We start from the raw sequence: 27206 nt of genomic DNA on the forward strand, positions 1-27206 counted from the left end.
TTTTTTTAATCATACAGTTTCAGAACTACAAAGGATGGGCTCATTTAATAGATGGATAAACTAAACGCCAGAGGAGTCATTACCACCTTTTTTTCTTTAGACTTACTCATCTTCCCAGGAATAACCTTAACCAGACACAGGAGGGGAAACAGGAAACATATCTGGATATGCTTAGAATCTACGTGAATACTGTGAAGTATATTAGAAAAGAAAATAAAAGAGGTTGCAGCAGTTGCAGTGAGCCAAGATCACACCACTGCACAAAAAAAGTAAAGTAGAAAGGAAAAGAGTTTGGTAATAGAGTTTTTTGGGTAATGCGTATACTACAAATACTGGGAAGAAAGAAAGCCAGGTCTGAAGAAACATTCCATGCTGAGAGAAAGAGTGTAGGAAGAAACTGCTTTTGCAGATATTCTTCAACATACCTGTCTTTTCCCTGGTCTTTACTAGTCTGTCTTCTGTCCTTTAACTCCTGCCACTAATCTGATTTTCTAGTATCAAAAGCTTTATCCCTTTCTTGCCTGCCTACCTCACTGTACTTAAACACTTATATTTATTTCCACCTAAATTACACCAACATTTATGAAATAAGATATATTCATGAAATAAAGTTAACTTTTGTTTGTATGTTTTCTCCCCTCCTTTCTTCAAAAGGTACTACTAGGACTCATCAAACAAATCTTTCTGGGAAATGTGCACAACTTGGATTTTCACAAATATGTGGTAAAACTGGCAGTGTGGGTTCTGACTTACAATTCCTAGGGACAACTAGCAGTCATCAAGATAAAGGTATAAGTTCCAAATTTACTTGGAAACAAATGACTTGTCAATATTATGTGGGGATTCCAACACTAACTTATATGATATTTTGTGTAATCATACTCATCACAAAAAATAAAAGGATTTTGTTATGTTTTTAATAACTTTTTTCATAATTGTTACCCTAAAGTATTAGTTTTCATAATCTTTATATAAATACAACTGATTAAAATTAGAGTTTAGATACTCATGGTGGAGATGAGTATTGCATTTGCTTTGATATATACATAATAGTGGTACATACTTGTGGGGGACATGTGACATATTGATATACAATGTGTAATGATCAAATTAGGGTATTTAGGATATGCATCACCTGAAACATTTGTCATTTCTTTGTGTTGGGAACATTACAAATCTACTCCTGTGGTTATTTTGAAATACATAATGAAGTATTGTTAACTATAGTCACCTTATTGTGCTATACTGAGGACTAGATCTTATTCCTTCTAATTTTATTTTATTTTATTTATTTATTTATTTATTTTGAGACGGAGTCTTGCTCTGTTGCCCAGGCTGGAGTGTAATGGCAGGATCTCAGCTCACTGCAACCTCCGCCCCCGCCCCCGGGTTTTGAGCAGTTCTCCTGTCTCAGCCTCCTGAGTAGCTGGGACTACAGGTGCATGCCACCATGCCCAGGTAATTTTTGTATTTTTAGTAGAGACGGAGTTTCACCGTATTGATCAAGGTGGTCTCAAACTCCTGACCTCAGGTGATCCACCCACCTCGGCCCCCCAAAGCACTGGGATTATAGGCATGAACCACTGTGCCTGGCCTCTAATTTTATTTTTGTATGCATTAACTACCTTCTCTTTATTACCTACTTCTCACTGCCCTTGCCAGCCTCTGGAAATCGTCATTCTGCTCTCTACCTACATGGGATTAATTTTTTTTCTTTTTTAGCTCCCACATAGAAGTGAGAACATGCAAAATTTGTTCACTTAAGATAATGTCCTCCATTTCTATCTAGGTTGTTGCAAATGGCAGGATTTCATTCTTTATATGGCTCAATAGTACTCCATTGTGTATATGTACAACCTAAGGTTGATTCCATATCTTGGCTATTGTGAATAGTGCTGCAATAAACATGAAAGTGCAATACCTCTTTGATATACTGATTTCCTTCTTTTGATATATGCCCATCAGTGGGATTGCTGGATCATATGGTAGTTGTATTTTTAGTTTTTCGAGGCAGGGTCTCACTCTGTGGCCCAGGCTGGAGTACCATGGCTCACTGCAGCCTCGACCTCCCGGGCTCAAGTGATCCTCCTACCTCAGCCTCCCAAGTAGCTGGGACTACAGGTATGCACTACTATGTCTGGTTAATTTGTAAATTTTTTGCAGAGATGGGGTTCCACTATGTTGCCCAGACTAGTCTTGATCTCCTGGGCACAAGCAATCCTGCCTCAGCCTGCCAGAGTGCTAGGGTTACAGGTACGAGCCACCACACCCAGCACATTTTTAGTGTTTTGAGGAACTTCCTTGCTGTTTTCTATAGTGGCTGTACTAATTTAGCTTCCCACCAGCAGTGTACAAGCATTCCTTTTTGTTTCCATCCTTGCCACCATTTGTTATTTTTTGTCTTTTTGATAAAAGCTATTTAACTGGAGTGACATGATATCTTATTGTGGTTTTGATTTGCACTAGACCTCTACCTTTCACCGTATGCAAAAATCGAATCAAAATGTATTGAAGACTTAAATGTAAGCTGAAGTTATAAAACTGCTAGAAGAAAACGTTAGTGAAATACTTCAGGACATTGGTCTGGGCAAAGATTTCTTGAGTAAGACCTCAAAAGCACAGGTGACCAAAGCAAAAATGAACAAATGGGATCACATTAAGCTAAAAAGCTTCTGCATGGCAAAGAAAACAGTCAACAAAGTGAAGATACAGCTTACAGAATGGGAGAAAATATTTGCAAACGATTCCACTGTTGAGGGATCAATAACCAGAATATATAAGGAACTCAAACAATTCAATAGCAAAAAACCAAAAATACAATGTGAAAATGGGCAAAAGATCTGAATAGGCATTTCTCAAAGAAGACATACACATGTCTAATAGGTATATGAAAAAAATGCTCAACATCGCTAATCATCAGAAAGATGAGCATTTTAATACCAAGTCATTGAAAATAACATTATCCATTAAAGAGTATTGTGTTAGCAGATGACAATTATTTTCCATAACAGTTTTAAATTTTAAGACAATTTAGAATGTATTATGTCTCTTGTTAGGAACCATAACTTCCTAAAAGCTACCCTTTCAGATAAGACATAAGATACAGAAGAAGAGGAAAGATTGGAGGCCGGTTATCAGTCAGGAATTTGGGGGTTGAAGGTGTTCTTAAATGTCCATGCTAATTAATAGCTTTAACAATTATTAGATAGAGGTAGGATCAAATTAAGTATTTCTTTAGGTATTTTAAATTTTATTGTATGTCCTTTACTAAAATTTTTTTGAGTGATAGGGATATACTTATTTATTTGTTATGAAAAAATAATGATTTGAAATTAGTAGAGAAGATTTCGTGTATTTAGCACTAACATTTTAACTACCCTTTTCTGCACTCACCCCAAAGACCCACATAACTCCTTAAAGTTATCCTTTGTGGTATTATCTACATCACAAAATAATCCATCTTTCTTAATAATGTGGGTATTTCCTAAATTTTGACTCCTGAATATCTTTGGGACTCATAATTGGTATAATCAGAGAGAGCTTGCTGTGCCACTTAACCTTTTCCTGTTTAGGCTATCCCTGAATGATTACATTGCCTTTGAGGACTATCCACTCTTAGTGTTTAATCATACTGCATAGTGGCTCTGGTTTTCTATTGGAATAGTTATTAGAGAAGCTGGTATAAAGGGATACCATGTTTTTCTAAACCTAATAGAATTTAACTTAATACTTGGTTATACATTAAAACCACTACCATCTCAATTAATATTCCCCTTGTGATCTTTGAAGGACCTATGGTATGGATGCCAAACAATATAGATGTTTGCATCCCAATTTATATGTTGTAGTGATCCACACCAGGTGTTGGAAATTTTGGTGTATGTTGCATTGCATTGTTTTTATGTATATGCATAATATGATAGGATGTTTGATTTCTTCATAAGAAATATTTTTAAATCTCGGCTGGGTGTGGTGGCTCACGCCTGTAATCCTAGTGCTTTGGGAGTCCAAGGCAGGTGGATCATGAGGTCAGGAGATTGAGACCATCCTGGCTAACATGGTGAAACCCCGTCTCTACTAAAAATTACAAAAAAACTAGCCGGACATGGTGGCGGGCGCCTATCGTCCCAGCTACTCGGGAGGCTGAGGCAGGAGAATGGTGTGAACCTGGGAGGCAGAGCTTGCAGTGAGCGGAGATCGTGCCACTGCACTCCAGCCTGGGCGACAGAGCGAGACTCCATCTCAAAAAAAAAAAGAAAAGAAATATTTTTAAATCTCTAGGAATATATGAGACATTGTCATAAAAGCATCAGAACCTGTTAATAGAGCACTGTAATTGAAATGAGGAAACAAAGTTTTAATTCTATATGTAAATCTGTGACTAAATCTCCTATATCTCTCTACCTAGATAAGATTTTGGTAAAAGTAGAGGTTTTAACCTTGTCAGATATGAATTAAAAATAAAGGATATATAATATATACAGTTGTTTAAGTCCTCAAAAGAATGTTTGCTTTATTAATATACATAAGCTAGGTATTTTGTCACGGAAAACATTTTTAAAAATATTAAAGGAAAATTTAAGGGAACCCCTAAGAGATTACAAATAGACTTTTTATATTCGTTGAAGAATAAAAAGATCAATAAAAGGCAAGGAAGAAGTAATAAAGAAAAAAATAATAAATAGTACAAAATAAGATTGTAGAATTAAAATCAAATGTATGAGTAGTTTCCCTAAGTATAAATTGGCAGAACTTACAACTTAAATGACAGAGGTGATCAGATCTTATTTTTTTAGTTTTTCATTGAAGTGATCTTTTTAAGAGCATTACCTAAAATACATCAAGATAGGTTGAGAGGAAGTAAAGCATGGAAAAGATACACTAGGCAAACGTTCAGAGAAAAGCAAATAGAAACATGTTGATGATAGGGAAAATATGCACACCAAAACTAAAAACATTTTTAGTTCTAAAGAGGATCATTGTAATGAGAAAAAGAATAATTCACTGAACAAGACTTCTGACATGTATGTATATGTATACATATACATGCATGTATGTATGTAATTGATAAAATTACAAGGAGAAAGTTAATTTATAAATGTTAGTACAATATTTTAATGGGATAAAGAAGTTTTGAATTAGAAGATACAGAATACTTGAATAACACAAATTAAATTAGTCCTTTACCTCATACCATACAAAAATATACATGCCAATTGGGATGAAAACCTGAGTGGGAAAAGCAAAAAGCAAAAAAGCTTTTAACTTTTAGAGCTGTGTATACATAAATAATATATTATCTTTTGTTTTATTACAGTGTATGGTAGCCTCAATTTTGGCAGTAAGACACAGCAAACATTTGGTAGTCAAACAGAGTGTACTTCCACAAACGGTCAAAATCTAAGTCCAGGAGCTTCCATCCTTCCATCCTATCCTGTCTCATCACCTCGAACTAGTCCAAAGCATACATCTCCTCTTATTATATCTCCAAAGAAGTCTCAAGATAATTCTGTTAATTTCTCAAATTCCTGGCCTCTTAAAAGCTTCGAAGGACTATCAAAGCCAAGTCCACAGAAGAAGCTTGTCAGCCAAAAATCGTCTGATCCTACGGGTAGAAATCATGGTAAAAGTCAATACTTTGTTCAAATTTATTTGTGTTTGAATTAGTACTTTGAAGTTAATGCATAGGGCTGTTAGATCTTTAAAAGCTAGTAAACTACATTTTATCTGTCTGAATTTAGTAAATATTTAGGAAAATATTTAATAGTGTGTTAAATAAATCAAATGTATAAAATTCAATTGAAATTCTCATTTCTTACATTGCCACTTCAAAATCCTTTTCGGAACCAGGAAAATAATGATGCTTTTCTTTGTTTGTCTGTTTGTTTGTTTGTAAATAGAGATAGGGTCCTACTATGTTGACCAGGCTGTTCTCAAACTCCTGGTCTCAAGTGATTCTCCCATCCCGTCCTCCCAAAGTGCTGGGATTACAGGCTTGAGCCACTGTGCTGGGCCAGAAAATAATAATGTTTTACAATGAACATGAACAGCATATGTTGTTTGAGAGCCTACTAACAAATTTTAGCTTTACAAATATAAAATGTCATTCATATGCTTATTGCAATTAATGCCTAGTATTCATTTATTCAATATTTATTGACTTTTTATTGTATGTTAAAATTAATTTGAAACTTTTTTTTTTTTTGAGACGGAGTTTCGCTCTTGTTGCCCAGACTGGAGTGCAGTGGTGCGATCTTGGCTCACGGCATCCTCCACCTCCAAGTGATTCTCCTGCCTCAGCCTCTTGAGTAGCTGGGATTACAGGCATGTGCCACCATGCCCGGTTAATTTTGTATTTTTAGTAGAGATGGTGTTTCTCCATGTTGGTGAGGCTGGTCTCGAACTCCCGACCTCAGGTGATCCACCTGCCTCAGCCTCCAAAATGCTGGGATTACAGGCGTGAGCTACTGCACCTGGCTGAAACATTTTTTATTATTTGTTATAAACTAAAATATTCTTTTCTTAACAATAACCCACTCCAAAAATCATGAAATTAGCATATATGAGTTCATTCAGGACAAATTCAATCCTAAAATAAAAAGTCAACTGAGCATAGTGGGTCACGCCTGTAATCCCAGCATTTTGGGAGGCCGAGGTGGTCGGATCCCTTGAGGTCAGGAGTTTGAGACCAGCCTGGCCAGTGTGGTGAAACACCGTCTCTACCAAAAATACAAAAATTAGCTGGGCTGGTGGCACGTGCCTGTAATCCCAGCTACTTGGGAGGCTGAGGCGGGAGAATCGCTTGAATCCGGGAAGTGGAGGTTGCAGTGAGCTGAGATGGCACCACTGCACTCCAGCCTGGGCTACAAGAGTGAGACTCCGTCTCAAAAAAAAATAAATAAATAAAAATAAAAAGTATGTTGGAGGAATCCCCTGTGTCCCACATGATTTTCTTTCCCCAGCCGTTGATGTAAGATGTTTCATCTTTAAACTACCCTACAAGTCCAGTGTTCAATTTATGGCATATTCGGTCAATTTTATTACTTTCTCTTAGCACTATACTTTGATTCTCTTCTATTAATTCCTTTTTGTATTTGTTTATTGTACAAGATCAAATATTGTATCGAAAGCCGAGGCTTTATGCAGCTTGTTCTCCCCAGTGGCCAGCTATAATGTGCTTTTTTCATTTTAAAACGTTGTATTTTAAACACTTGTGACTGTAACTCCCTCTTCTCTAAAATTAAAAAAAGAAAAAGAAAAAGTAAAATATCTATTTTTCATGCAGGAGAAAATTCTCGAGAAAAACCTCCAGTTCAGCTTACACCTGCCTTGGTGAGATCGCCGTCTTGCCGACGAGGTCTAAATGGGACAAAGCCTGTTCCTCCCATACCAAGGGGAATAAGCCTTTTGCCTGATAAAGCTGATTTAAGCACAGTGGGACACAAAAAGAAAGAGCCTGATGATATTTGGAAGTGTGAAAAAGATAGTCTTCCAATTGATCTTTCAGAATTAAATTTCAAGGATAAAGATTTGGATCAAGAAGAGGTTAGAACCAATTATTTTTAATGACTTAAAAATATTTGCAATTTTCTATAATATAGTTGCTATTTAAGGAAAAATCAAGTTCTTTTATCCTATAATATCTTATTTCTAAAAATATGTTCATTATAGAAAATGTGGAAAATACCATGAATTAGTAGGAAGGGAATTTATCATGCCAGTTCCCACTACCAGAATAATTTACTGTTAACACTCTACTGTATTTTCTTCAAGTATTTTTTCTATGCATACATTATTCCTTTTTAAATTAAAAGTATGAATAATAATATAGCAATACACTCATGTACTGACCCTTCCAGTGAACAATTTGTCATATTTGTTTCCTATATTTAAATAAATGAAATATAGCATAGTTCTCTCCCCAGTTCAACATCTCTTCCTTCTTCACCAGAGGCAATCACTATTACCATTTATTTATGTCTTATGTATTTTTGTACTTTTTATATTAATATTATTTTTGTGTATTAATTTACTTACGGTGTATTTATGCCATTGATTTTGGTTTATGATCAGTCTTTTGCAGTTGCAAACAGTGAACTGCAATGAACATATTTGAACCTGTCCTTTGTGCTTCTGTGCAAGCTTACTTATCTTTATGAAATTGAGATCATATTGTACACTCATCTTTGAATCCTAGATCACTTTGTGCTATAAAAATGTTAGCAATATGATAACTGTACGTAATAATTATGTCAGACAAGGAATGTGGTTGCTGTATTACTTTGGTTTCAGAGTACTATTTCCATAGATGCCTCCTTTTTATCATTTCAGTTTGCTTCATGTCAGGTTAAAAAAAAAGTTTTATATTAAATATATAAATGCAAATAATTATGATATTTTATGGTCTTAGTCTGTTTTTAAGGTATAAGCATCAATCATGTAATGATAACTTGCTCAATAAAATAGAGTTAATATTACTGTATATTCATTTTTAAAGTATGTCTTTATGTTAAACACATGTAAAACTAACCTATAAAGTACCAAAGTTGGTTGTTAATGATTTAAAGTAATCACCCCAACTTCTGCTTGTGAAATCTTTCCTTTTTCTTTTTTTCCCCCCAACTCATTTGTATTTTAGTAGTGCTAGGAAGGGAATTCATTTGAAGGGAAGAAACATATAGAAAAGACATTTTCCTACATAACTTATAAATTTCACCTGATCCTACATAATTTTGCTTTGTTTTTATAATAACTTAAAAATAGTTCTTTTTTTAGTGGGTAATTGAAAGGTGAGTTTTTGTTATATAATTATTAGTAAATACAGGAGGATACCATTGCTTTTAGATATTCAACTTTTCACGCTTTTAATAGAGCAGTGGCCCTACTATTGAATCAACTAGTATAGTTGTTGAAAATTACTTATCCTCCCTTATAGTTGCTAATATGACACTTCTTGTTTATTATTTTGAATGGGTCATTGTTTATATTGTTTGGTGTGAGTTGACTTTTGACAAAGGCATAAGTTTTCATGTGCTTAATATGCTTAATAATGTATCAAACACTTTCATTTTCATTAGTTCATTTAATCTTTACAGTAACTCCCTGAGTTAAGAAGCAAGTCAACATCTATTATGTTTTTTGTTTGTGTGTGTGTTTGTTTTTACAGAAGGGTCTCAGTGATGTTATGTGTCTTGCTCAGGGTCAGAAAGTATGTGGTAGGACTAGGATTCAAGCACTGTTCACCTAACTTTATGTTCATTATGTTTTTCACTGTACTACACTGCCCTAAATCCATTAAAGTGTTTTTTTTTGTTGTTGTTGAATTTGCCTTCCAGCTATGAAGACCTAAGAAATTTATGGATGTTTGCTTTAATTGAAAACAGATACTTTCATTAAATGATTAATCTTATGAATCAAATGTAAACAAAACAGTTTATGTATGTTTCTATGTTCCTTAATTTGTTCAAAGTTTTGTTGCTAGCCTTAACATATTTTGCCATAACAATTTGTACTCTGGATTTCCTTTTTTTTTTTTGAAACAGTCTCGCTGTATTGCCTAGACTGGAGTGCAATGGTGCAATCTCGGCTCATTGCAACCTCTGCCTCCCAGGTTCAAGTGATTCTTGTGCCTCAGCCTCACAAATAGCTGAGACAGCAAGTGTCCACCACCATGCCCAGCTGCATTTCTAAAAATATTTGGCTTCAGAAGTTACGTACAGTGATCTGTAATTTTAATACTTGCAAGCTTGATGTAAACGTCAAATTTTTGAAAACTGATTTTCATGAATCACCTCCCAGAGCTAGCTTCTAAGCCACATCAGCACACCAGGTGTACCTCTGTGACATCAACTCTGATATCTACCATCTGATTCAATGATTCATTTATTAAATAATTGAATTAATGCAATATATTTAGTCATTGTGCCCAGTGCTGAAGATACCATGATGAACAATAGCTGAGATTCTTCCCCTCAAGGAGCTTTCAACCCAGTAGGTTGTTTATAAATACCCAAGTGATAAAATCTGTGTATTTATACTATATACATATATATTAGCATTCATCTTGTTTTAGTACAGGATTGGGAAGTGGTTAGCTAGGTATAGCTAATGGAGTTTAAAATTTAAGGATAACTTTTACCAATATAAGGAATTTATGTTATAAAGTTTATTGTTTTCATTTTTTCTTAGATGCATAGCTCTCTTAGGTCCCTTCGTAATAGTGCAGCTAAGAAAAGAGCAAAACTGAGTGGCAGTACTTCAGATCTTGAAAGCCCTGATTCTGCAATGAAGCTCGACTTGACGATGGACTCCCCGTCTCTGTCTTCCTCACCAAACATCAGTTCTTACAGTGAAAGTGGAGTTTACAGCCAAGAATCATTGACTTCTTCTCTGTCTACAACTCCCCAGGGGAAGAGAATAATGTATTTTATTTTTTGACATGATAAATGAATGTTCCTCTGTAATTAGTGATTTAGAGCCCTAATACCATATTTGTAAAAACTTAAAACCATTTATGTTTTAGTTTTTAAAATGTTAAAATATATTTAAAAGACATTGGAAATGTCTACAGATATTACCTTGCTTGGCTTTGGTTTCTGGTGTGAGTGGAAAGAGAACACAACCCCAACTGTAAACGAGAGCACCTAAATTAGTATAAACCCTGTTCCTAAAGCTCTAGTTGTTCTTTCTGTCTGAGATTTATACTAATGCTTTTTGACCTTTAGCTCTTTTCTGGATTATTGACTCTTTTGCCAGTTGATCTATAGCTAATATTACTGCTTTCATTTTAAGCTCAGCACCAGTTTCCTCTAATTTATGAATAAGTTTCACCCAGCCATTATTTTCTTATATCTTATTTCCATTATCTTGTAGAAGCTCAGGACTTCATGCCATAGCTCTCATAGCCTTGTTAGGAGTCTCCCTACAGCAGTAGTGCTGGACTTAAAGTCCTGGCCACCCCACATCAACAGAAAATTATTTTTCAGCATAGCAGTTGGACTAACTTTTTCAGATTACTTCTGTAACCTCTAAGTCTTAAACCTTAACCTCACTTAACTGATAAGTGATCTCAAACTGCTTTCTGGACAGCTCTATGACCCTACTGTAGGATTTTGGGGAATCCCTTCCTCTTTTATTTTGGACAAAAACCTAGTAATAGAATTGATAGGGCATAGAATAGATGTATATTTAACTTTTTAAGTAACTGCTAAAACAGTTTTCCAAAATGATTGTGTGAACTTTACACTCCTACCAGCTATCTGTGAGAGTTACACTTGTTTCACACTCTTGCTAACATTTGGTGGTGTCATTCTTAAATTTTTTTTCCTTTGATTTCATCCTGAACCAGAAGTAAATATTTAAAATTAAAATTAATTTCACTTTAATGAATTGGAACTTCTAAGAAATATAGGTAAATAGAGATTGCATAATCAAAGGAGAGGTAGTGTTCTAAATAGATCACAATGTTTTATTCCAGCAGTTCATAGAATTAAACTGAATTTTTGTGTTCCATTCTTAGAAGTTTGTTTCTGCCCATTATTTTTTCCTATACATTTTTAGCAGCTTGTTTTGTACTTGGAAGTTTTATCTTCCAACAGTTCCTTTGTTGTAATTACCTAGGTAGAATAATATATATATTGACAAAATGAATTTGGAATGACAGCATGGTCTGGTGTTTACATAATGTTATAAGACACAAAATATATTTTTAGCTTTTAGAGCTAAAATCCTTTTATGATCTTCCATGAAGATGAAAATTTATGTTCTATAATCCTACAGTTGCAAGGTTGTATAAATAATTTGAAACCTACTTAAGAAGAAAAGTTCATTTTATATGATTTGGATACATGATGTCCTGTATTTTCTCACTGAGTTATTCTCTTCAGATACTGAATTCTGTCAGAAGGTAGTTCAGCACACCCTCATTTATGGACTGAAATGGCTTTAATGAATTTAAGATTTCCACATTTAAGATTAGTGGCTTTAGAACAATTATTCTTATCCAGCTTGCATACTGCCTTAAGATTCATGGCCAAAGAAAGCCACTACTACCTGATTTAAAGATTTTGTCCTTAGGTGGGTTGGGGAGGAAAAATTGTTGAAAACCACCCTCCTAGAGACTGAAATTTCTTCTTTCATCCAAGTCAACTACACTTAATATAAATGTGGATTCATAGTAATCTATTATAGAGAAATTGCTCTTTCAAAATATTTAACAATGATTTCTCACTAGGTCCACTGACAAATATATTTCTATCCATTTACTGAGAATTGTACTTCTTTGTAAAATCTATTCTTTTTAATATTCATTACTGACTTATTGACATTGTAACACTTACTGATTTAAAACAGTTCCCTTAAACTCAGATTTAACATTCTTCAGTTGGCTTTCTTAATGGAACAAGGCCTATAGGTCTTTATATAATGTCAGGAAAGTACAGGAAAGAATAGTCTAAGCAGAAAGTGGCATTTGCCAAACTTACTCATTGCTGATCTCTTACTTATAATATAGCCAAGTCTCTATTTTTGTGTTATCATATATAAAGATATGTAGTAGTTAGATAATTAAGAATTATTTGATTTGTTATATTTATTTTTATTTTTTTGAGACAAGGTCTCACTGTGTCACTCAGGCTGGAGTGTAGCAGTTCAATCTCAGCTCACTGCAACCCCTGCCTCCTGGGCTCAGGTGATCCTCCCACCTCGGCCTCTGTAGTAGCTGGGACTACAGGTGTGCACCACCATGCCTGGTTAATTTTTTAGTTTTTTTGTAGAGATGGAGTTTTGTGATGGTGCCCAGGCTGGCCTTGAACTTCCTGGGCTCAAGTGATCCTCCTGCCTTGGCCTCCCAAAATGCTAGGATTACAGGCATGAGCCACCACACTTGGCCTTGATTTGGTTTTAGAATGGATTCTTGGATCAGTTTTTTTTTTTTTTTTCCTTAGGGATTATACAGTGTAAGTCAGAGTCATTTTCTGTGGCAATCCTCTCATGAGTAATTAAGAATTGGCCATATGTTAAAAAGGTTGGCAGTCCAAAAGGTGAATTAAGAATAGCAAAAAAAAAAAAAAAAAAAAAAAAAAATATATATATATATACTGTTAGCTATATTTTTTCAAGTGTCATGCTTATTGCTCCCTTATTATCTAAAAGTTCTGTGAGTTAATAAGGAGAATAGACAATATGTGATGTGAGTATTGAACAGCACTAAATCTTAATGTTTATTGAAATTACTTTGTTTCATTGTAGGTCAGACATATTTCCAACATTTGGGTCAAAACCTTGTCCAACAAGACTTTCTTCTGCGAAGAACAAAATTTCTCATATTGCTGAACAAAGCCCCAGTGCAGGTATTCTATGTCTGTTTATAAAAATAATTTATAATTTTCTCCCATTTTGTAGGTTGCGTGTTCACTCTGATGGTAGTTTCTTTTGCTGTGCAGAAGCTCTTTAGTTTAATTAGATCCCATTTGTCAATTTTGACTTTTGTTGCCATTGCTTTTGGTGTTTTAGACATGAAGTCCTTGCCCATGCCTATGTCCTGAGTGGTAATGCCTAGGTTTTCTTCTAGGGTTTTTATGGTTTTAGGTCTAACGTTTAAGTCTTTAATCCATCTTGAATTGATTTTTGTATAAGGTGTAAGGAAGGGATCCAGTTTCAGCTTTCTACATATGGCTAGCCAGTTTTCCCAGCACCATTTATTAAATAGGGAATCCTTTCCCCATTTCTTGTTTTTCTCAGGTTTGTCAAAGATCAGATAGTTGTAGATATGTGGCGTTATTTCTGAGGGCTCTACTCTGTTCCATTGATCTATATCTCTGTTTTGGTACCAGTACCATGCTGTTTTTGTTACTGTCGCCTTGTAGTATAGTTTGAAGTCAGGTAGCGTGATGCCTCCAGCTTTGTTCTTTTGGCTTAGGATTGACTTGGCGATGCGGGCTCTTTTTTGGTTCCATATAAACTTTTTTTGGTTCCATATGGAACTTTTTGTTTCCATATGAACTTTAAGGTAGTTTTTTCCAATTCTGTGAAGGAAGTCATTTGTAGAAAATTTTCGCAACATACTTATCTGACAAAGGGCTAATATCCAGAATCTACAATGAACTCAAACAAATTTACAAGAAAAAAACAAACAACCCCATCAAAAAGTGGGCGAAGGGTATGAACAGACACTTCTCAAAAGAAGACATTTATGCAGCCAAAAGACACATGAAAAAATGCTCATCATCACTGACCATCAGAGAAATGCAAATCAAAACCACAATGAGATACCATCTCACACCAGTTAGAATGGCAATCATTAAAAAGTCAGGAAACAACAGGTGCTGGAGAGGATGTGGAGAAATAGGAACACTTTTACACTGTTGGTGGGACTGTAAACTGGTTCAGCCATTGTGGAAGTCAGTGTGGCGATTCCTCAGGGATCTAGAACTAGAAATACCATTTGACCCAGCCATCCCATTACTGGCTATATACCCAAAGGACTATAAATCATGCTGCTATAAAGACACATGCACACGTATGTTTATTGTGGCACTATTCACAATAGCAAAGACTTGGAACCAACCCAAATGTCCAACAATGATAGACTGGATTAAGAAAATGTGGCACATATACACCATGGAATACTATGCAGCCATAAAAAATGATGAGTTCATGTCCTTTGTAGGGACATGGATGAAATTGGAAATCATCATTCTCAGTAAACTATCGCAAGAACAAAAAACCAAACACTGCATGTTCTCATTCATAGGTGGGAATTGAGCAATGAGAACACATGGACACTGGAAGGGGAACATCACACTCTTGGGACTGTTTTGGGGTGGGGGTAGGGGGGAGGGATAGCATTAGGAGATATACCAATGCTAAATGGCGAGTTGATGGGTGCAGCACACCAGTATGGCACATGTATACATATGTAACTAACCTGCACATTGTGCACATGTACCCTAAAACTTAAAGTATAATAATAATAATAATATAATAATAATTTATAAAATATGATTTTCAAATGATGTAAAAAATGGTAGCAAGTGCATTTCAGATTTCATGTTGTTGTGGATACGGGTTAAGACTAATCATTTTTTCACTCCTTAAAAGGTCTTTTTGACAAGAATATGGTATTGTTTTGGAAGAAAAAAATATTTATTTACCTGAATCATCGATCTCTTTCAAAGCTCAATTGGCATACCTATGGCTGGCCTATGTAGTTGGTGTGGAGTGTTATTTAGTTGGTGTTGGCTGTCAGAGTTTTGAAAACTCCTCAGATGATTCTAATGTGCAGCATAGTTTGGGAACCACTGGACATCCCGAAAGATAATTTTCTTTAAAAACAATATTTAACTGTTAATAGTAGTTAAATTCATGTGTATCTTGTGTTAAGAATTTTTGTGAACTAACCCGTAAGTCTTTAGTTTTATAACATCACTTCTCAGAAAATAGATTTAGTAATTAGTAGTGAATTAGAAAAAGATTTGCACTATGATCTATTTAGGGTGAGAACTGCATGTGATTCTTCATTATGATTAGTAAAACTACATTGAATTGTGAATAAACTGTAACAAATTGGGATATGATGTTTAGTTTCACATGATCTAATGTAAAAGTCCTAACAACTTGAAGGCTGCTTTATATTATAATTACCTTCCTAAAAATCTGTATATGTATTCGATTATTTGCTAAGATTTTAAATTTCTTGCTCTTAAATGTGTCTTAATCTCAACCCCTCTTTGTAATCCTCACTAGCATGGCTTTAGTTCACACTTTTCCTCATTTATTACCTACTTAGCCGCCTAAGTTTTCTCCCTGCTTCAATCTCGCTCACTTTGAAACTGTTCCCCACAGTGCAAATCTGACTATACTGGCCAGCCTGAATTCATTCTGGACATCCTTTCATGATCTGGTCCCTGCCTACCTCTCCAGCCTCATTTTTCACTGCCCTCTTTGTATCTTGTATTTTCCCTGTTTGTATCCAGTTAAGTCAGACCACCATCAGTACCATTTCCTATCTCTTTGCAATTGCACATACTGTTTTTTCTGGATGAAATCTAGAATCCATACCACACCCTATTTAGCTGTGAAAACAGCTCAGTTGCTTTCTCTGGGAAGCCTTCCCTAATTCACAAACAAGATTATTACCTCTTTTGTTATATCATTACATCTTGCACTGACACCTTTTATAATGATACTACAATTGCTTTACTTTTCTTTAACTCTCAGATTCTTGATCCCCAAAGATTATTTCCCGCTGATTACCTACCAAGGCTTATCATAATTGGGAATGTGTGACTTAACCAGGTGTGTTTAGTATACTGGTTTGCATAAAACTAGTGTTAACAAAGAGATAGCTGCACTTCTAGGCATACAAAGACAGTATATAAGTGCTTTGGAGTCCAAAAGATGAGCTGACACCCCAATTTGATGTTTAATAATAGTATTCATACCCTATACAACTTACTTAACTGCTTTGGAACTTAGTTCCCTCATCTGACAACATAAACCTTGAGAAGGGTAGTGAAAATCTAAGTTCATGACATATATAAAGCAGCTAGTGCATAGTAGGCACTCAATATGTATTTGTCCTCTAAGGGGAGAGAGCGACCCAAAGAAATACATTAACTTATCCTTAATCCTTTTTCAGGCTGATCATCCTAATCTATAATTTTTCAAGTATTTCTATAAAATTTAAGAGACATCTGATTACTAGGTTGTATCTACTTTGTAAAAATGGAACCCACTTTTGGAAGAGTATCTTTGGAAATGGAAAATAATAGATTTTAAAAACCTGGATTTGTGTTCCCTTGTGACCCTAGTCGTGTGACCTTGGGAATCATTTAAGTTTTAGCAGAGTGATCTCATAATAGTGTAATACATACTTATATATGCAGTATTTAGTGTTTTCCAAAGTTGCCTAATCTTTTTTTTTTTTTTTTTTTTTGAGACAAGAGTCTCGCTCTGTCGCTGAGACTAGAGTGCAGCGGCGTAATCTCGGCTCACTGCAAGCTCTGCCTCCCAGGTTCATGCCATTTTCCTTCCTCAGCCTCCCAAGTAGCTGGGACTACAGGCGCCTGCCACCACGCCCGGCTGATTTTTTGTATTTTTAGTAGAGTCAGAGTTTCACCATGTTAGCCAGGATGGTCATGATCCACCCACCTCGGCCTCCCAACAAAGTTGCCTAATCTTAGGAATCACCCTTGAGTGCATGTAACATCTATTGATTCTGGGGCCTCATCTCATGCCTCATGAATTCATCTTTCTGGTTAGAAATCTGTATTTTTAACAAGTAAATTAGGTATTTCTAGGATCAAGTTTTAGAAATACTACTATTATTGAATTCACTATATTAAATTTAACCTTTTCTCAAAATAAGTTGCTAATGTTTCGGATTTTATATATTTGGGTTTGCTTTGTTTTCAGTAAACAAGTGATTCCTACAAATTTATTGTGGTTTAATTGGTAAAACATAAAAATGATAATGCTCTGAATAAAGACTATTGGATGATAAACAAAAAAATTACAATTATTTTAAAATTCCACCTATGTTCTGCCACTACCTATTAAAGCAAATTGTTCTAAATTTTCTGAATGATATTATAGTAAACTTCTTCTAGTGTATTAGATTAGTGTTGCCTATTAATAGAAAACATTTCCATTCAAAGCCAGTATGTTTATGAGTCTTATTTTATGAATTAACTCTCAAGACTAATAATTTATAAAGATATCTGTGTTACTTCTACAAATTCTCTATGATTTAATATTGGATATTCTTGAAACTTTTCTCTATGAACTTACTTAGTGCCCTTTATTCTACAGTCCTTTCTAGCTTGTTGCCCCAGCTACCTCCTCTTCCTACCTTCCTGTTTTTATTCAAATACAACATTATTTTTTAAAAGTCTATTTCACTGGGCGCAGTGGCTCACACCTCTAATCCCAGCACTTTGGGAGGCTGAGGCAGGTGAATCACTTGAGCCCGAGAGTTTGGGACCAGCCTGAGCAACATAGCAAACCCTCATCTCTATCAAAATAATTTAAAAATAGCTGGGAATGGTGGCATGTGCCTGTAGTCCCAGCTGTTCAGGAGGCTGAGGCAGGAGAATCACGAGAGCCCAGGAGGTTGAGGCTGCAGAGAGCCAAGGTAGCGCCAATGTACTCCAGCTTGGATGACAGAGCAAGAGCCTATCTTAAAAAATAAATAAATACATACATACATACATATATTTATCTATACATATGTACACACATCATTATTGCTTAATAGTTTACATTGGAGGTATATTTAAAAATGGACAACGACTCAAATATATAATGCCTAGATTTTGCATTTAGTATATGTTTTATGGTTGTAATAGCTGCAGAGTATTCATAAAGAGTGATGAGTTTAAACATTCAGATGTAAATTAAAATTTTTGCTACTCATTAGAAGGAGGCCTACATTAGGGTTTTGCTTTTTTTCTTTTTTAAATTACGGATATAATAACATTTGGGTACTTAAAATGTGTTAGGCACTGTGCGGAGCCCTTTATATGTATTTTCTTCATTTAATCCTAACAACAGTTGTAGAAGAGGTACTATTATCTCTGTTTTACAAATAAGGTTAAGTGACTTGTCCAGGTCTTCTCAGCAGTTTGAGTGGCAGTGCTGTAATTTAAAGCCAGGAAGCATGATTCCAGATACTGAGCTCTTTATTCCTATGTAGTTTACTGTCTCATCAGTGAAGCCAGTACAGAAGGTTAAATTTCATGGTGAGTTAATTTTTAAGATTGAATATCTCTAAATCAGAATCTTCCCTAAGCATACCAATAAAGAAAAATTACTGAGTATTCTCAGTTTTCAGTTTTTTCATTTTTCATGGGAATAGGAGAAAAGAGAGAAATGGGGAAATAGCTATCTCTTAGGTCACAGTTTTTAAATTCTGGATTAAAAAAATTTTTTTTTTTTTAGTGTAAAGTTAAAGGTGTCAATTTAAAAAAATACTTGTCAGGCCAGGCACAGTGACTGACACCTGTAATCCCAGGACTTTAGTAGGCTGAGGTGGGTGGATCACTTGAGCTCAGGGGTTTGAGACCAGTCTGAGCAACATGGCAAGACTGTATGTCTACAAAAAGTACAAAAATAAGCTGGAGGTGGTGGTGTGCACCTTTGGTCCCAGCTACTAGGGAGGCAGAAGTGGGAGGATTGCTTGAGCCTGAGAGGCAGAGGTTGCAGTGATCTGGGATCGTGCCACTGCACTCCAGCCTGGGGAGACTCTGTCTTAAAAGAAAAAAGAAGCTGGGTACAGTGGCTCACGCCTGTAATCCTGGCACTTTGGGAGGCCAAGGTGGGCAGATCACAAGGTCAGGAGTTCGAGACCAACCTGACCAACATGGTGAAACACCATGCTCGATTAGAGGAGTGAGCCACCGCACCCGGCCCACACCCAGCGAATTTTTTAATTTTAATTTTTGGTGGAGGTGGGGGCTTGCTTTGTTGCCCAGGCTGGCCTTGAATTCCTGGGCCCAAAGAATTCTCCTGCCTTGGCCTCCTGAAATGCTGGGATTACAGATGCGATTCACCATACCTGGCCTCATTGTAATTTTAAAGCCTATTTTATGAAATGTTGTAGTATAGCATATAATAAATGTTCTTAGCTGCTAAGAACAAGGAAAGGGAAAAGTATTACATAATTTAAAATAGGATAAAACTTCAAAAAGTACTATAATGTTATAGTTCCTAATATTATGTTACTTTTTAAAAGGTTAGAAGTTGAGATAGGTTTAGAGGGGAGATATATACCTTATGTATAATATTGCTTGAACCACTCAGATATTTTATAGGTTTTACAACATCCAGTGTAAGCATAATTGGTCAACACATGAACCATAGGTTTGGATGTGGTGATTTTGAAGATGATAGGTCACTTGATATTTCATCTAGCGCGTTAGAAATACAAAATAAACAACACCCAAGACATTGTAAGCATACAAAAGGTTAGTAAATTTCATGACAAGTTAATTTTTAAGATTGGATATCTAAATCAGAATCCTCCCTAAGCATACCGATAAAGAAAAATTAGTGAGAATTCTCAGTTTTGAGGTTTTTCATCTTACTCTGCTGCTGATCTGTTGTTGCTTAAATAATTTTGCCAAATAGGAGAACTCAAGGCTATGTATATGATTTTTGGGCTTCCCTGAGGAGCCACTGCAAGGAAGCAGCTGCTCATGAGGTTAAACACTAGGGAATTTCTGCTGACTTCTGCCCCCAGGAAATGCACCAGATACATGCACACAAAACACACACACACAAACACACACACGTTTTTAGAAGACATTTTGCCACTAAAATGGAATGGAAGATCATGTGGATTAATAACTCCCAGATGCCCAGTTAGGCTGTAACCCTGGAGTGAAGTTGGGGCAACAGGAATATAATTTTCCTGTGGTAGAACCTGAGAAAGCTTTGCTGTTATCATTAACCATCGTTGGCCAGGCATGGTGGCTCACGCCTGTAATCCCAGCACTTTGGGAGGCTGAGGTGGGTGGATCACCTGAGGTCAGGAGTTGGAGACCAGCCTGCCCAACATGGCGAAACCCCATCTCTACTAAAAATACAAAAACTTAGCTGGGCCTGGTGGCAGACACCCGTAATCCCAGCTGCTCAGGAGGCTGACGCAGGAGAACTGCTTGAACCCGGGAGGCGGAAGTTGCAGTGAGCCAAGATGGCGCCACTGCACTCCTGGGTGACAAGAGTGAAACTCCGTCTCAAACAAAAAAGGAAAAAAAGAACCATTGTTAAGAATGGTTTTTTAAAATTTAGTAGCAAGTAGTACCTCTGTGACTACTCTGTCCATTGCTGCTTAAGAGATCCTATTACTGCTGCATTTTAAAAATGTCCCTTACAATAAAAAAGTGGTTTTGAAGGGTTTAAATATTTATTTATTTATTTATTTATTTATTTTTTATTTTTGGGTTTAAATATTTAAATAAATATTAGGTTGGTGCAAAAGTAATTGTGGCTTTTGCCATTTTTAATTGCATACTCCTTTTGCACCAACCTAATAATTAGAAGATGCACCTGTAATCTAAAATATGTAAGTAAATAAAAAGCTGTTATTTTTATGTGCTTAGCAGTTGTGGTCATTATAAGGTCAACTTCTGTACTATGTTATTTCTGATTTTTTTTTTCTTTTTTGAGACAGTCTCGTCTGTTGCTCAGGCTAGAGTGCAGTGGCGCAGTCTTGGCTCACTGCAACCTCCACCTCATGGGTTCAAGTGATTCTTGTGCCTCAGCCACCCTAGTAACTGGGATTACAGGTGCATGCCACCACGCCTGGCTAATTTATTTTGTATTTTTCAGTAGAGACAGGGTTTCACCATGTTGGCCAGACTGGTCTCGAATTCCTGGCCTCAAGTGATCTACCTGCCTTGGCCTCCCAAAGTGCTGGGACTACAGGTGTGAGCCACCACACCTAGCCTGCCATTTCTGATTATCTTAAATTATGTATGAGCACGCAATCAGGCATTTTAGGACATGAATATTTTTTGTGGACGTAACTCAAATTGAGTAAGATGGAACTTGATTAAAAACTTTTTTTGGTAAATTTCTTCAAATTTAGTCTATGATATAGTTTAGTACTGTTCTGTTTGGCAGCAATAAGTTGTTATTGTTTTACAAACGAGAATATGATTTTTCCATATTTATTTACATGTTTTATTTCCCATGTAAAGAAAATCAAGGACAAAAAATGTTTTTCTTCTTAAAAGTAACTCATACCCTCATATAATTTTTTATTTCTTTTTTTTAAATAGCTTTGAAATAACTGTTGAATATGTTCATTCACTGCTAGTGGCTTCCTTTTTTAGATGGCAGAATCATAAACATATTTACATCTTTTAGCCAGAAGTTAATTCTACTCCATAAAATTACATCACATTTGCACATCCAACTCTGAACCAGGTATTTACTAAATCTGTCTTGGCAACAAGAGCAAACACGTTGAAAACCAAATTTAGCTTTCTTCCCATACCCATTTCTCTTCCTTTGTTGTCCATTTTTATTGGTAGCATTACCATTTTCCAAGTTATGGAGGCTTAAAGCTTTACAGTCATTTTTGTCTCTTTACCTTCCAAGTTTAGGAGGTGGCTTATCCTATCATTTACTCTCAGTCTAACTTAATGTACATTATCTGCTGCCATAGTTGTAATTTGGGCCCTCTTTACCACTTCCCTGGGTAATTACAAATCTTTCTGGTAAGGCTTCCCTCTTATTTTCATTCCTCTTAAATCCAGGCTGCATAGTCTTCCAGAATTATCTTTCTAAAGTACAGTCATTATCTCTTCCATACTCAGAACCTTGACTGACACATAAAACTAACCCCTGGAAAACAAACAAACAAACAAACAAACAAAAAAAACCTTGAGTGGTTCTCTGTTTTCTGTGGGTTTTTTTGTTTTTTTGTTTTTTTTGCAGTTGCAAGATTTATTAGAGTGAAAATAGAGCTCCCATACAAAGGGAGGGGACCCAAGGAGGGTAGCCATTGCCGGCTTGAATGCCTGGGTTTATATCCCGATCAATGTCCCTTCCTGCTGTGCTCTCAGGCGATAGATGATTGGCTGTTTATTTACCTCCTGTTTTTGCCTAATTAGCATTTTAGTGAACTCTCTTTACTACCTGATTGGTTGGGTGTGAGCTAAGTTGCAAGCCCTGTGTTTAAAGATGGATGCAGTCACCTTCGCAGCTAGGCTTAGGGACTCGTTGTCGGCCTAGGAAATCCAGCTAGTCCTTTCTCTCAGTCCCCCCTCTCAACAGGAAAACTCAAGTGCCGTTGGGGTGGTTGGCCAATGACCGCTCTAACTGCTTCCTGCTGAATTGGGCATAGTAGGGGTCATGCAGTTGAGATTTCCTCGGGAGGGGTGACTTCAATGTCATCAATATCGGAGCGTGGGCTAGCAGGCCGGTCCAGGGGTGGTATATCTTAGTCATGGACTGCATCTGGGGCTCCATTTGAAGAACCATTTGTAGCTTTACCGCTTCGATTCTGGAAGAGACCAACTTAACAAGGAGGTTAAAGATACAGGGTCCAAAGAAGAGTAACAATATTATAGCTGCTAGAGGTCCTAAGAAGGGGAGAATCCAGGGCATCCATTGGCTGAGGAGGCCCCCAGGGTCTGGTGTTTTGAAGCTCCTGTGCTTTACGTTGTATTCCATCTCGAATTTCTTTAACTTTCTCAGTGATGATTCCAGATTGATTAACATAATAACAGCATTCTTCCCCTAAAAATAAACAGGTTCCCCCTCTTTCTGCAGTTAGCAAGTCTAAAGCTCTTCGATTTTGAAGGACTACTGCTGCTAGGGAGTTAAGTTGATCTTGCAAGGTGACCAGGGAGTCGGCAACCCATTCCATGTCACCATTTAGTTCTTGAGATAGTTGTAGTAGAACTGAGTAGAGGATGTGATACCGCCCATGCCGGTACCTAATCTGCCTAGCACTCCTGCTCGGATAACAAAAGGAAGAATGGGTACTCTTTTGTTGTGGGGCTTAGGTATGACATAATTGTATAAATCTTGTTCAGTGTAGATGGTCATAGGGTGCACTAAGGTTGAGAGGAAGCACATAGATTCCAAAGAGCCATTCAAACAATGATAGGCTGAGGTACCACAGACAAAAAATATTCCTGAGGGTAGGCAGACTATTTGTGTGGGAGGAGTTACCCACCTGATGCACTGGGAGTTGGTTGTGCCTATAGTATTGCTAAATTTTACACAGGTGAGGTTTGAGGTATGGGTTATTTCCAGATTGGAAACAAGAGGTCCTACTAAAACAGAAGTGGTGTCTATTTCTGTGCTGAAGTTGTTCCATTGTTCAGGTACAGGGATTGAAATATATGGCCTGTAGTGCAGGGGAGGCACATTCAACAGTTAGTAGGGTTTTGGGCCGAGGCCTCATGGAGCCCAGTGAGGGTGGTATTAAATAGGCTTACCTGGTGAGTATGGGTACGGAGGGTTTCATGTAGTTTTGAGAGATCTAGTCCTTTGTAGGGGTTAGGGGTGCTATGTACCCGGGTCAGTTGGGAGATTACTTCCTTTACGTGTTTTTCTCTTGCCTGATCTTGAACTCCACGCCCATCAGACATACCGGTATGGGTGAAGTAAGTCCAACAGACAGTGGCTCCAAGTCCTCCAGGACAACCAGGATTAATCATTTTCCCTGTCCAATAATAAGTATTTGCATGCATGCGAAGAGTGGCAGAGTTCCAGCAGTTGCGGGGCATATGGGTGTGGGGCGGTGAAGGTGGGGTTTCCCTTAGATAAACTCCTATACCATGGGGCATCAATATTTCCGGGAAGCCGCATTCTCCGTAGAAACTCTTGGTAACGGGAGCTACTGGTCATACAGCGGCATGGAGGGGGTGCAGTGAGAGTGAAAGGGGGTAAGAGAACAGTAAAGAGAAAAATATGATAAGGGAGGGCCATGGGGATTTACGATTTTAGTTACTTTCCTCATGGTTGTTGCTTGAAGAGCAGGCGCAGATCCTCTAGAGGTTCACAGGAATAGCTAGTGTTGTCTCCTGGATTTCCAGGTTCTTTTGGCAGTATCCAGGGTTTGACTCGAGTGTGATGTATCCAAGACTCCACTCCAGCCACTTTAACCACGGTTGGGGTAGATAAAATGACTGGGTAGGGTCCTTCCCAGGATGTATCTAGGGATGGGGAATTAGAGGGAAGGGACTTGACTAATACCATGTCACCAGGGTGGAATAATTCCTTTCCCTCTTCTCAGGGACAGGCTCTTTGTCATGTTTTAAGAACTTGTTGATATTTGGCTAAGGAGGTGATGTCTGCAACTAAGTTGGCCGTCTCTCGGTCAAGCACAAGGTCATTGGTTAGGAAGGGCCGTCCATACAGCATTTCGTATGGGCTAAGTCCTGCTTTTTGGGGAGAGTTTCGGATTCTTAGTAAGGCTATAGGCAACAGAGCAGGCCATGCGAGGTGGGTTTCCTGGGTTAGCTTTTTTAGATGTCGTTTGAGTGTTTCGTTCATTTTCTCGACCTTCCCTGAGGATTGTGGCCTCCAGGTGCAGTGTAAGTGATATTGTACACCTGACGTCTCGGATACTCCCTGGGTTACTGTTGCCTTCAAAGCAGGGCCATTGTCACTCTGTAAGCCTCGGGGAAGTCCGAATCTGGGAATTATTTCATGAACTAGTGCCTTTATTACCTGTTGGGCCTTTTCTGTCCTACAGAGGAAGGCCTCTGCCCAACCAGTGAAAGTATCTACCGAAACTAGTAGATACTGAAATCCCTGAGATTTGGGCATGTGGGTAAAATCTAGTTGCCAGTCTTCTCCTGGGTAATGGCCTGTTCTTTGTTCTCCTGAAGGAGCTTTGGCGGTAAGGCAGGGGATTATTTCTTTGGCACACTTCACAGGCCCTGACTATCTGCTTGATAGTTTTGAAAAGGCTTGGTCCAGTAAATAATGATTTGGCCATCTGATGGGTGCTATCAATGCCTAAGTGAAAGGTTTGGTGAAGGGTTTTAAGTAATTTCCATTGGTTAGCTGCAGGCAAAAGTATTTTTCCTTCTTTGGTGGCTAGCCATCCTGAGGGGAGGAAACTCTGTCCTCATGAGGTTCCCCATTCATTTCTTCTTCTGAGTACTGCGGCTTGGTTTCCTGGAGGGGATTACCCCATACTCAGGGTCCTTCTGTAAGCATTTCTAATGGAGGGTCTTGTCTTGCAGCTCTTTTTGCTTCAATATCTGCTTGGCGATTCCCTTCTATTTCCCTTTCCTTTCCTTTCTGATGACCCCGGCGGTGTAAGACTGCCACCTCTTTAGGTTTCTGTACCACCAATAATAATCTCCTAATGGCTTCCTGATGTTTGATAGGTGTTCCCTCGGAAGTTAGGATTCCCTTTCTCTCCATATTGCTGCATGGGCATGGAGGGCTAGGTAAGCATACTTAGAGTCTGTATATATATATTTACCCTTTTCCTTCTCCTAATTCTAGTGCCTGAGTGAGGGCTATTAGTTCTGCCAGGTGAGCACTAGTTCCTGGAGTGAAGGGATTACTTTCAAGTATTCCATTATCACTGACTACTGCATACCCCACTTTTCAAAGTCCTTTTTCTACAAAGGAACTTCCATCACTATACAAGTTGAGGCTGAGATCAGTCAAGGGAACCTCTAGAAGGTCCCCTCAAGCGGCATAGGTTTGAGCAATTACTTGTTGACAGTTATGTTCTATATTTTCTTCATTGTCTGGAAGAAATGTGGCTGGGTTAAGAGTTGTACAAGTGCGCAGTTGCAGCACTGGCCCTTCAAGTAATAGAGCCTGATATTTATATTGATATCTGATATTGATATTGATACCTGATATTGTTGTCTGACAGCCACAAGTCTCCTTTAGCAGTGAGAATGCTGTTCACATCATGAGATGTCCACACAGTAAGATCTCTTCCCTGTATTATTTTAATGCTTCAGATACTAAGACTGCTACTGCCACCACTACCTGTAAACAATGAGGCCAACCCTTTGCCACTACATCAGTTTCCTTACTCAGGTATGCCAGGGGTTGCAAGCTCATCCCTCAGACCCGTGTAAGGACCCCTAGAGCTATTCCCGTTTTTTCTGTGACATATAAGGAAAAGTCTTGCCCCATTGCCAAGCTTAACACGAGTGGTTCTCTGTTTTCTACAGAAAAGTTCCTACTCCATGGCATAACTTTTTTTTTTTTTTTTTAAGACAGTCTCACTCTTGTTGCCAAGGCTGGAGTGCAGTGGTGCAATCTCGGCTGACTGCAACCTCCGCCTTTCAGGTTCAAGCGATTCTCCTGCCTCAGCCTCATGAGTAGCTGGGAATACAGGCATGCGCCACCACGCCCGGCTAATTTTTGTATTTTTAGTAGAGAAGGGGTTTCACCATGTTGGCCAGGCTGATCTTGAACTCCTGACCTCAGGCGATCTGCCCACCTCGGCCCCACAAAGTGCTGGGATTACAGGTGTGAGCCACCATGCCTGGCCCCATAGCATAACTTTTAAGACCCTTAATAATCTTGCATCATCTTAATTTATTTTTATATTACCTCTTACTATTTTTCTCTTCGTGCACTATGCTCTCACACTTTTAATACTAGTTTTCTTAGTTTGTATGTGAAGGACCTAGGTGCCCTTTCCTAGTTGTAATGGTCCATATCATGTCTGCTCTCTCAATTAATAACTTGAGAAAGTGGAGGGT

At 37.4% G+C, this 27206-nt stretch overlaps 1 protein-coding gene across 7 annotated transcripts in view; it reads left to right on the forward strand.

Moving 5' to 3' along the window:
* The window catches only part of TOGARAM1 (TOG array regulator of axonemal microtubules 1), a 116431-nt gene that overhangs the window by 36276 nt on the left and 52949 nt on the right, over window positions 1–27206 (forward strand). For 4 of the 7 annotated variants that reach the window (XM_063715569.1, XM_054530065.2, XM_054530067.2 and 1 more), the window contains exons 3-7: window positions 655–789; window positions 5318–5623; window positions 7286–7545; window positions 10189–10421; window positions 13249–13349. In XM_063715569.1, coding sequence (XP_063571639.1) covers window positions 655–789; window positions 5318–5623; window positions 7286–7545; window positions 10189–10421; window positions 13249–13349 — 1035 coding nt within the window. The remainder of the gene's footprint in view (window positions 1–654; window positions 790–5317; window positions 5624–7285; window positions 7546–10188; window positions 10422–13248; window positions 13350–27206) is intronic. The other 3 variants (XM_054530066.2, XM_063715570.1, XM_054530068.2) reach the window with 2 other exon arrangements.

Source organism: Pongo abelii, chromosome 15 (assembly GCF_028885655.2).
Source record: "Pongo abelii isolate AG06213 chromosome 15, NHGRI_mPonAbe1-v2.0_pri, whole genome shotgun sequence".
NCBI lineage: Eukaryota > Metazoa > Chordata > Mammalia > Primates > Hominidae > Pongo > Pongo abelii.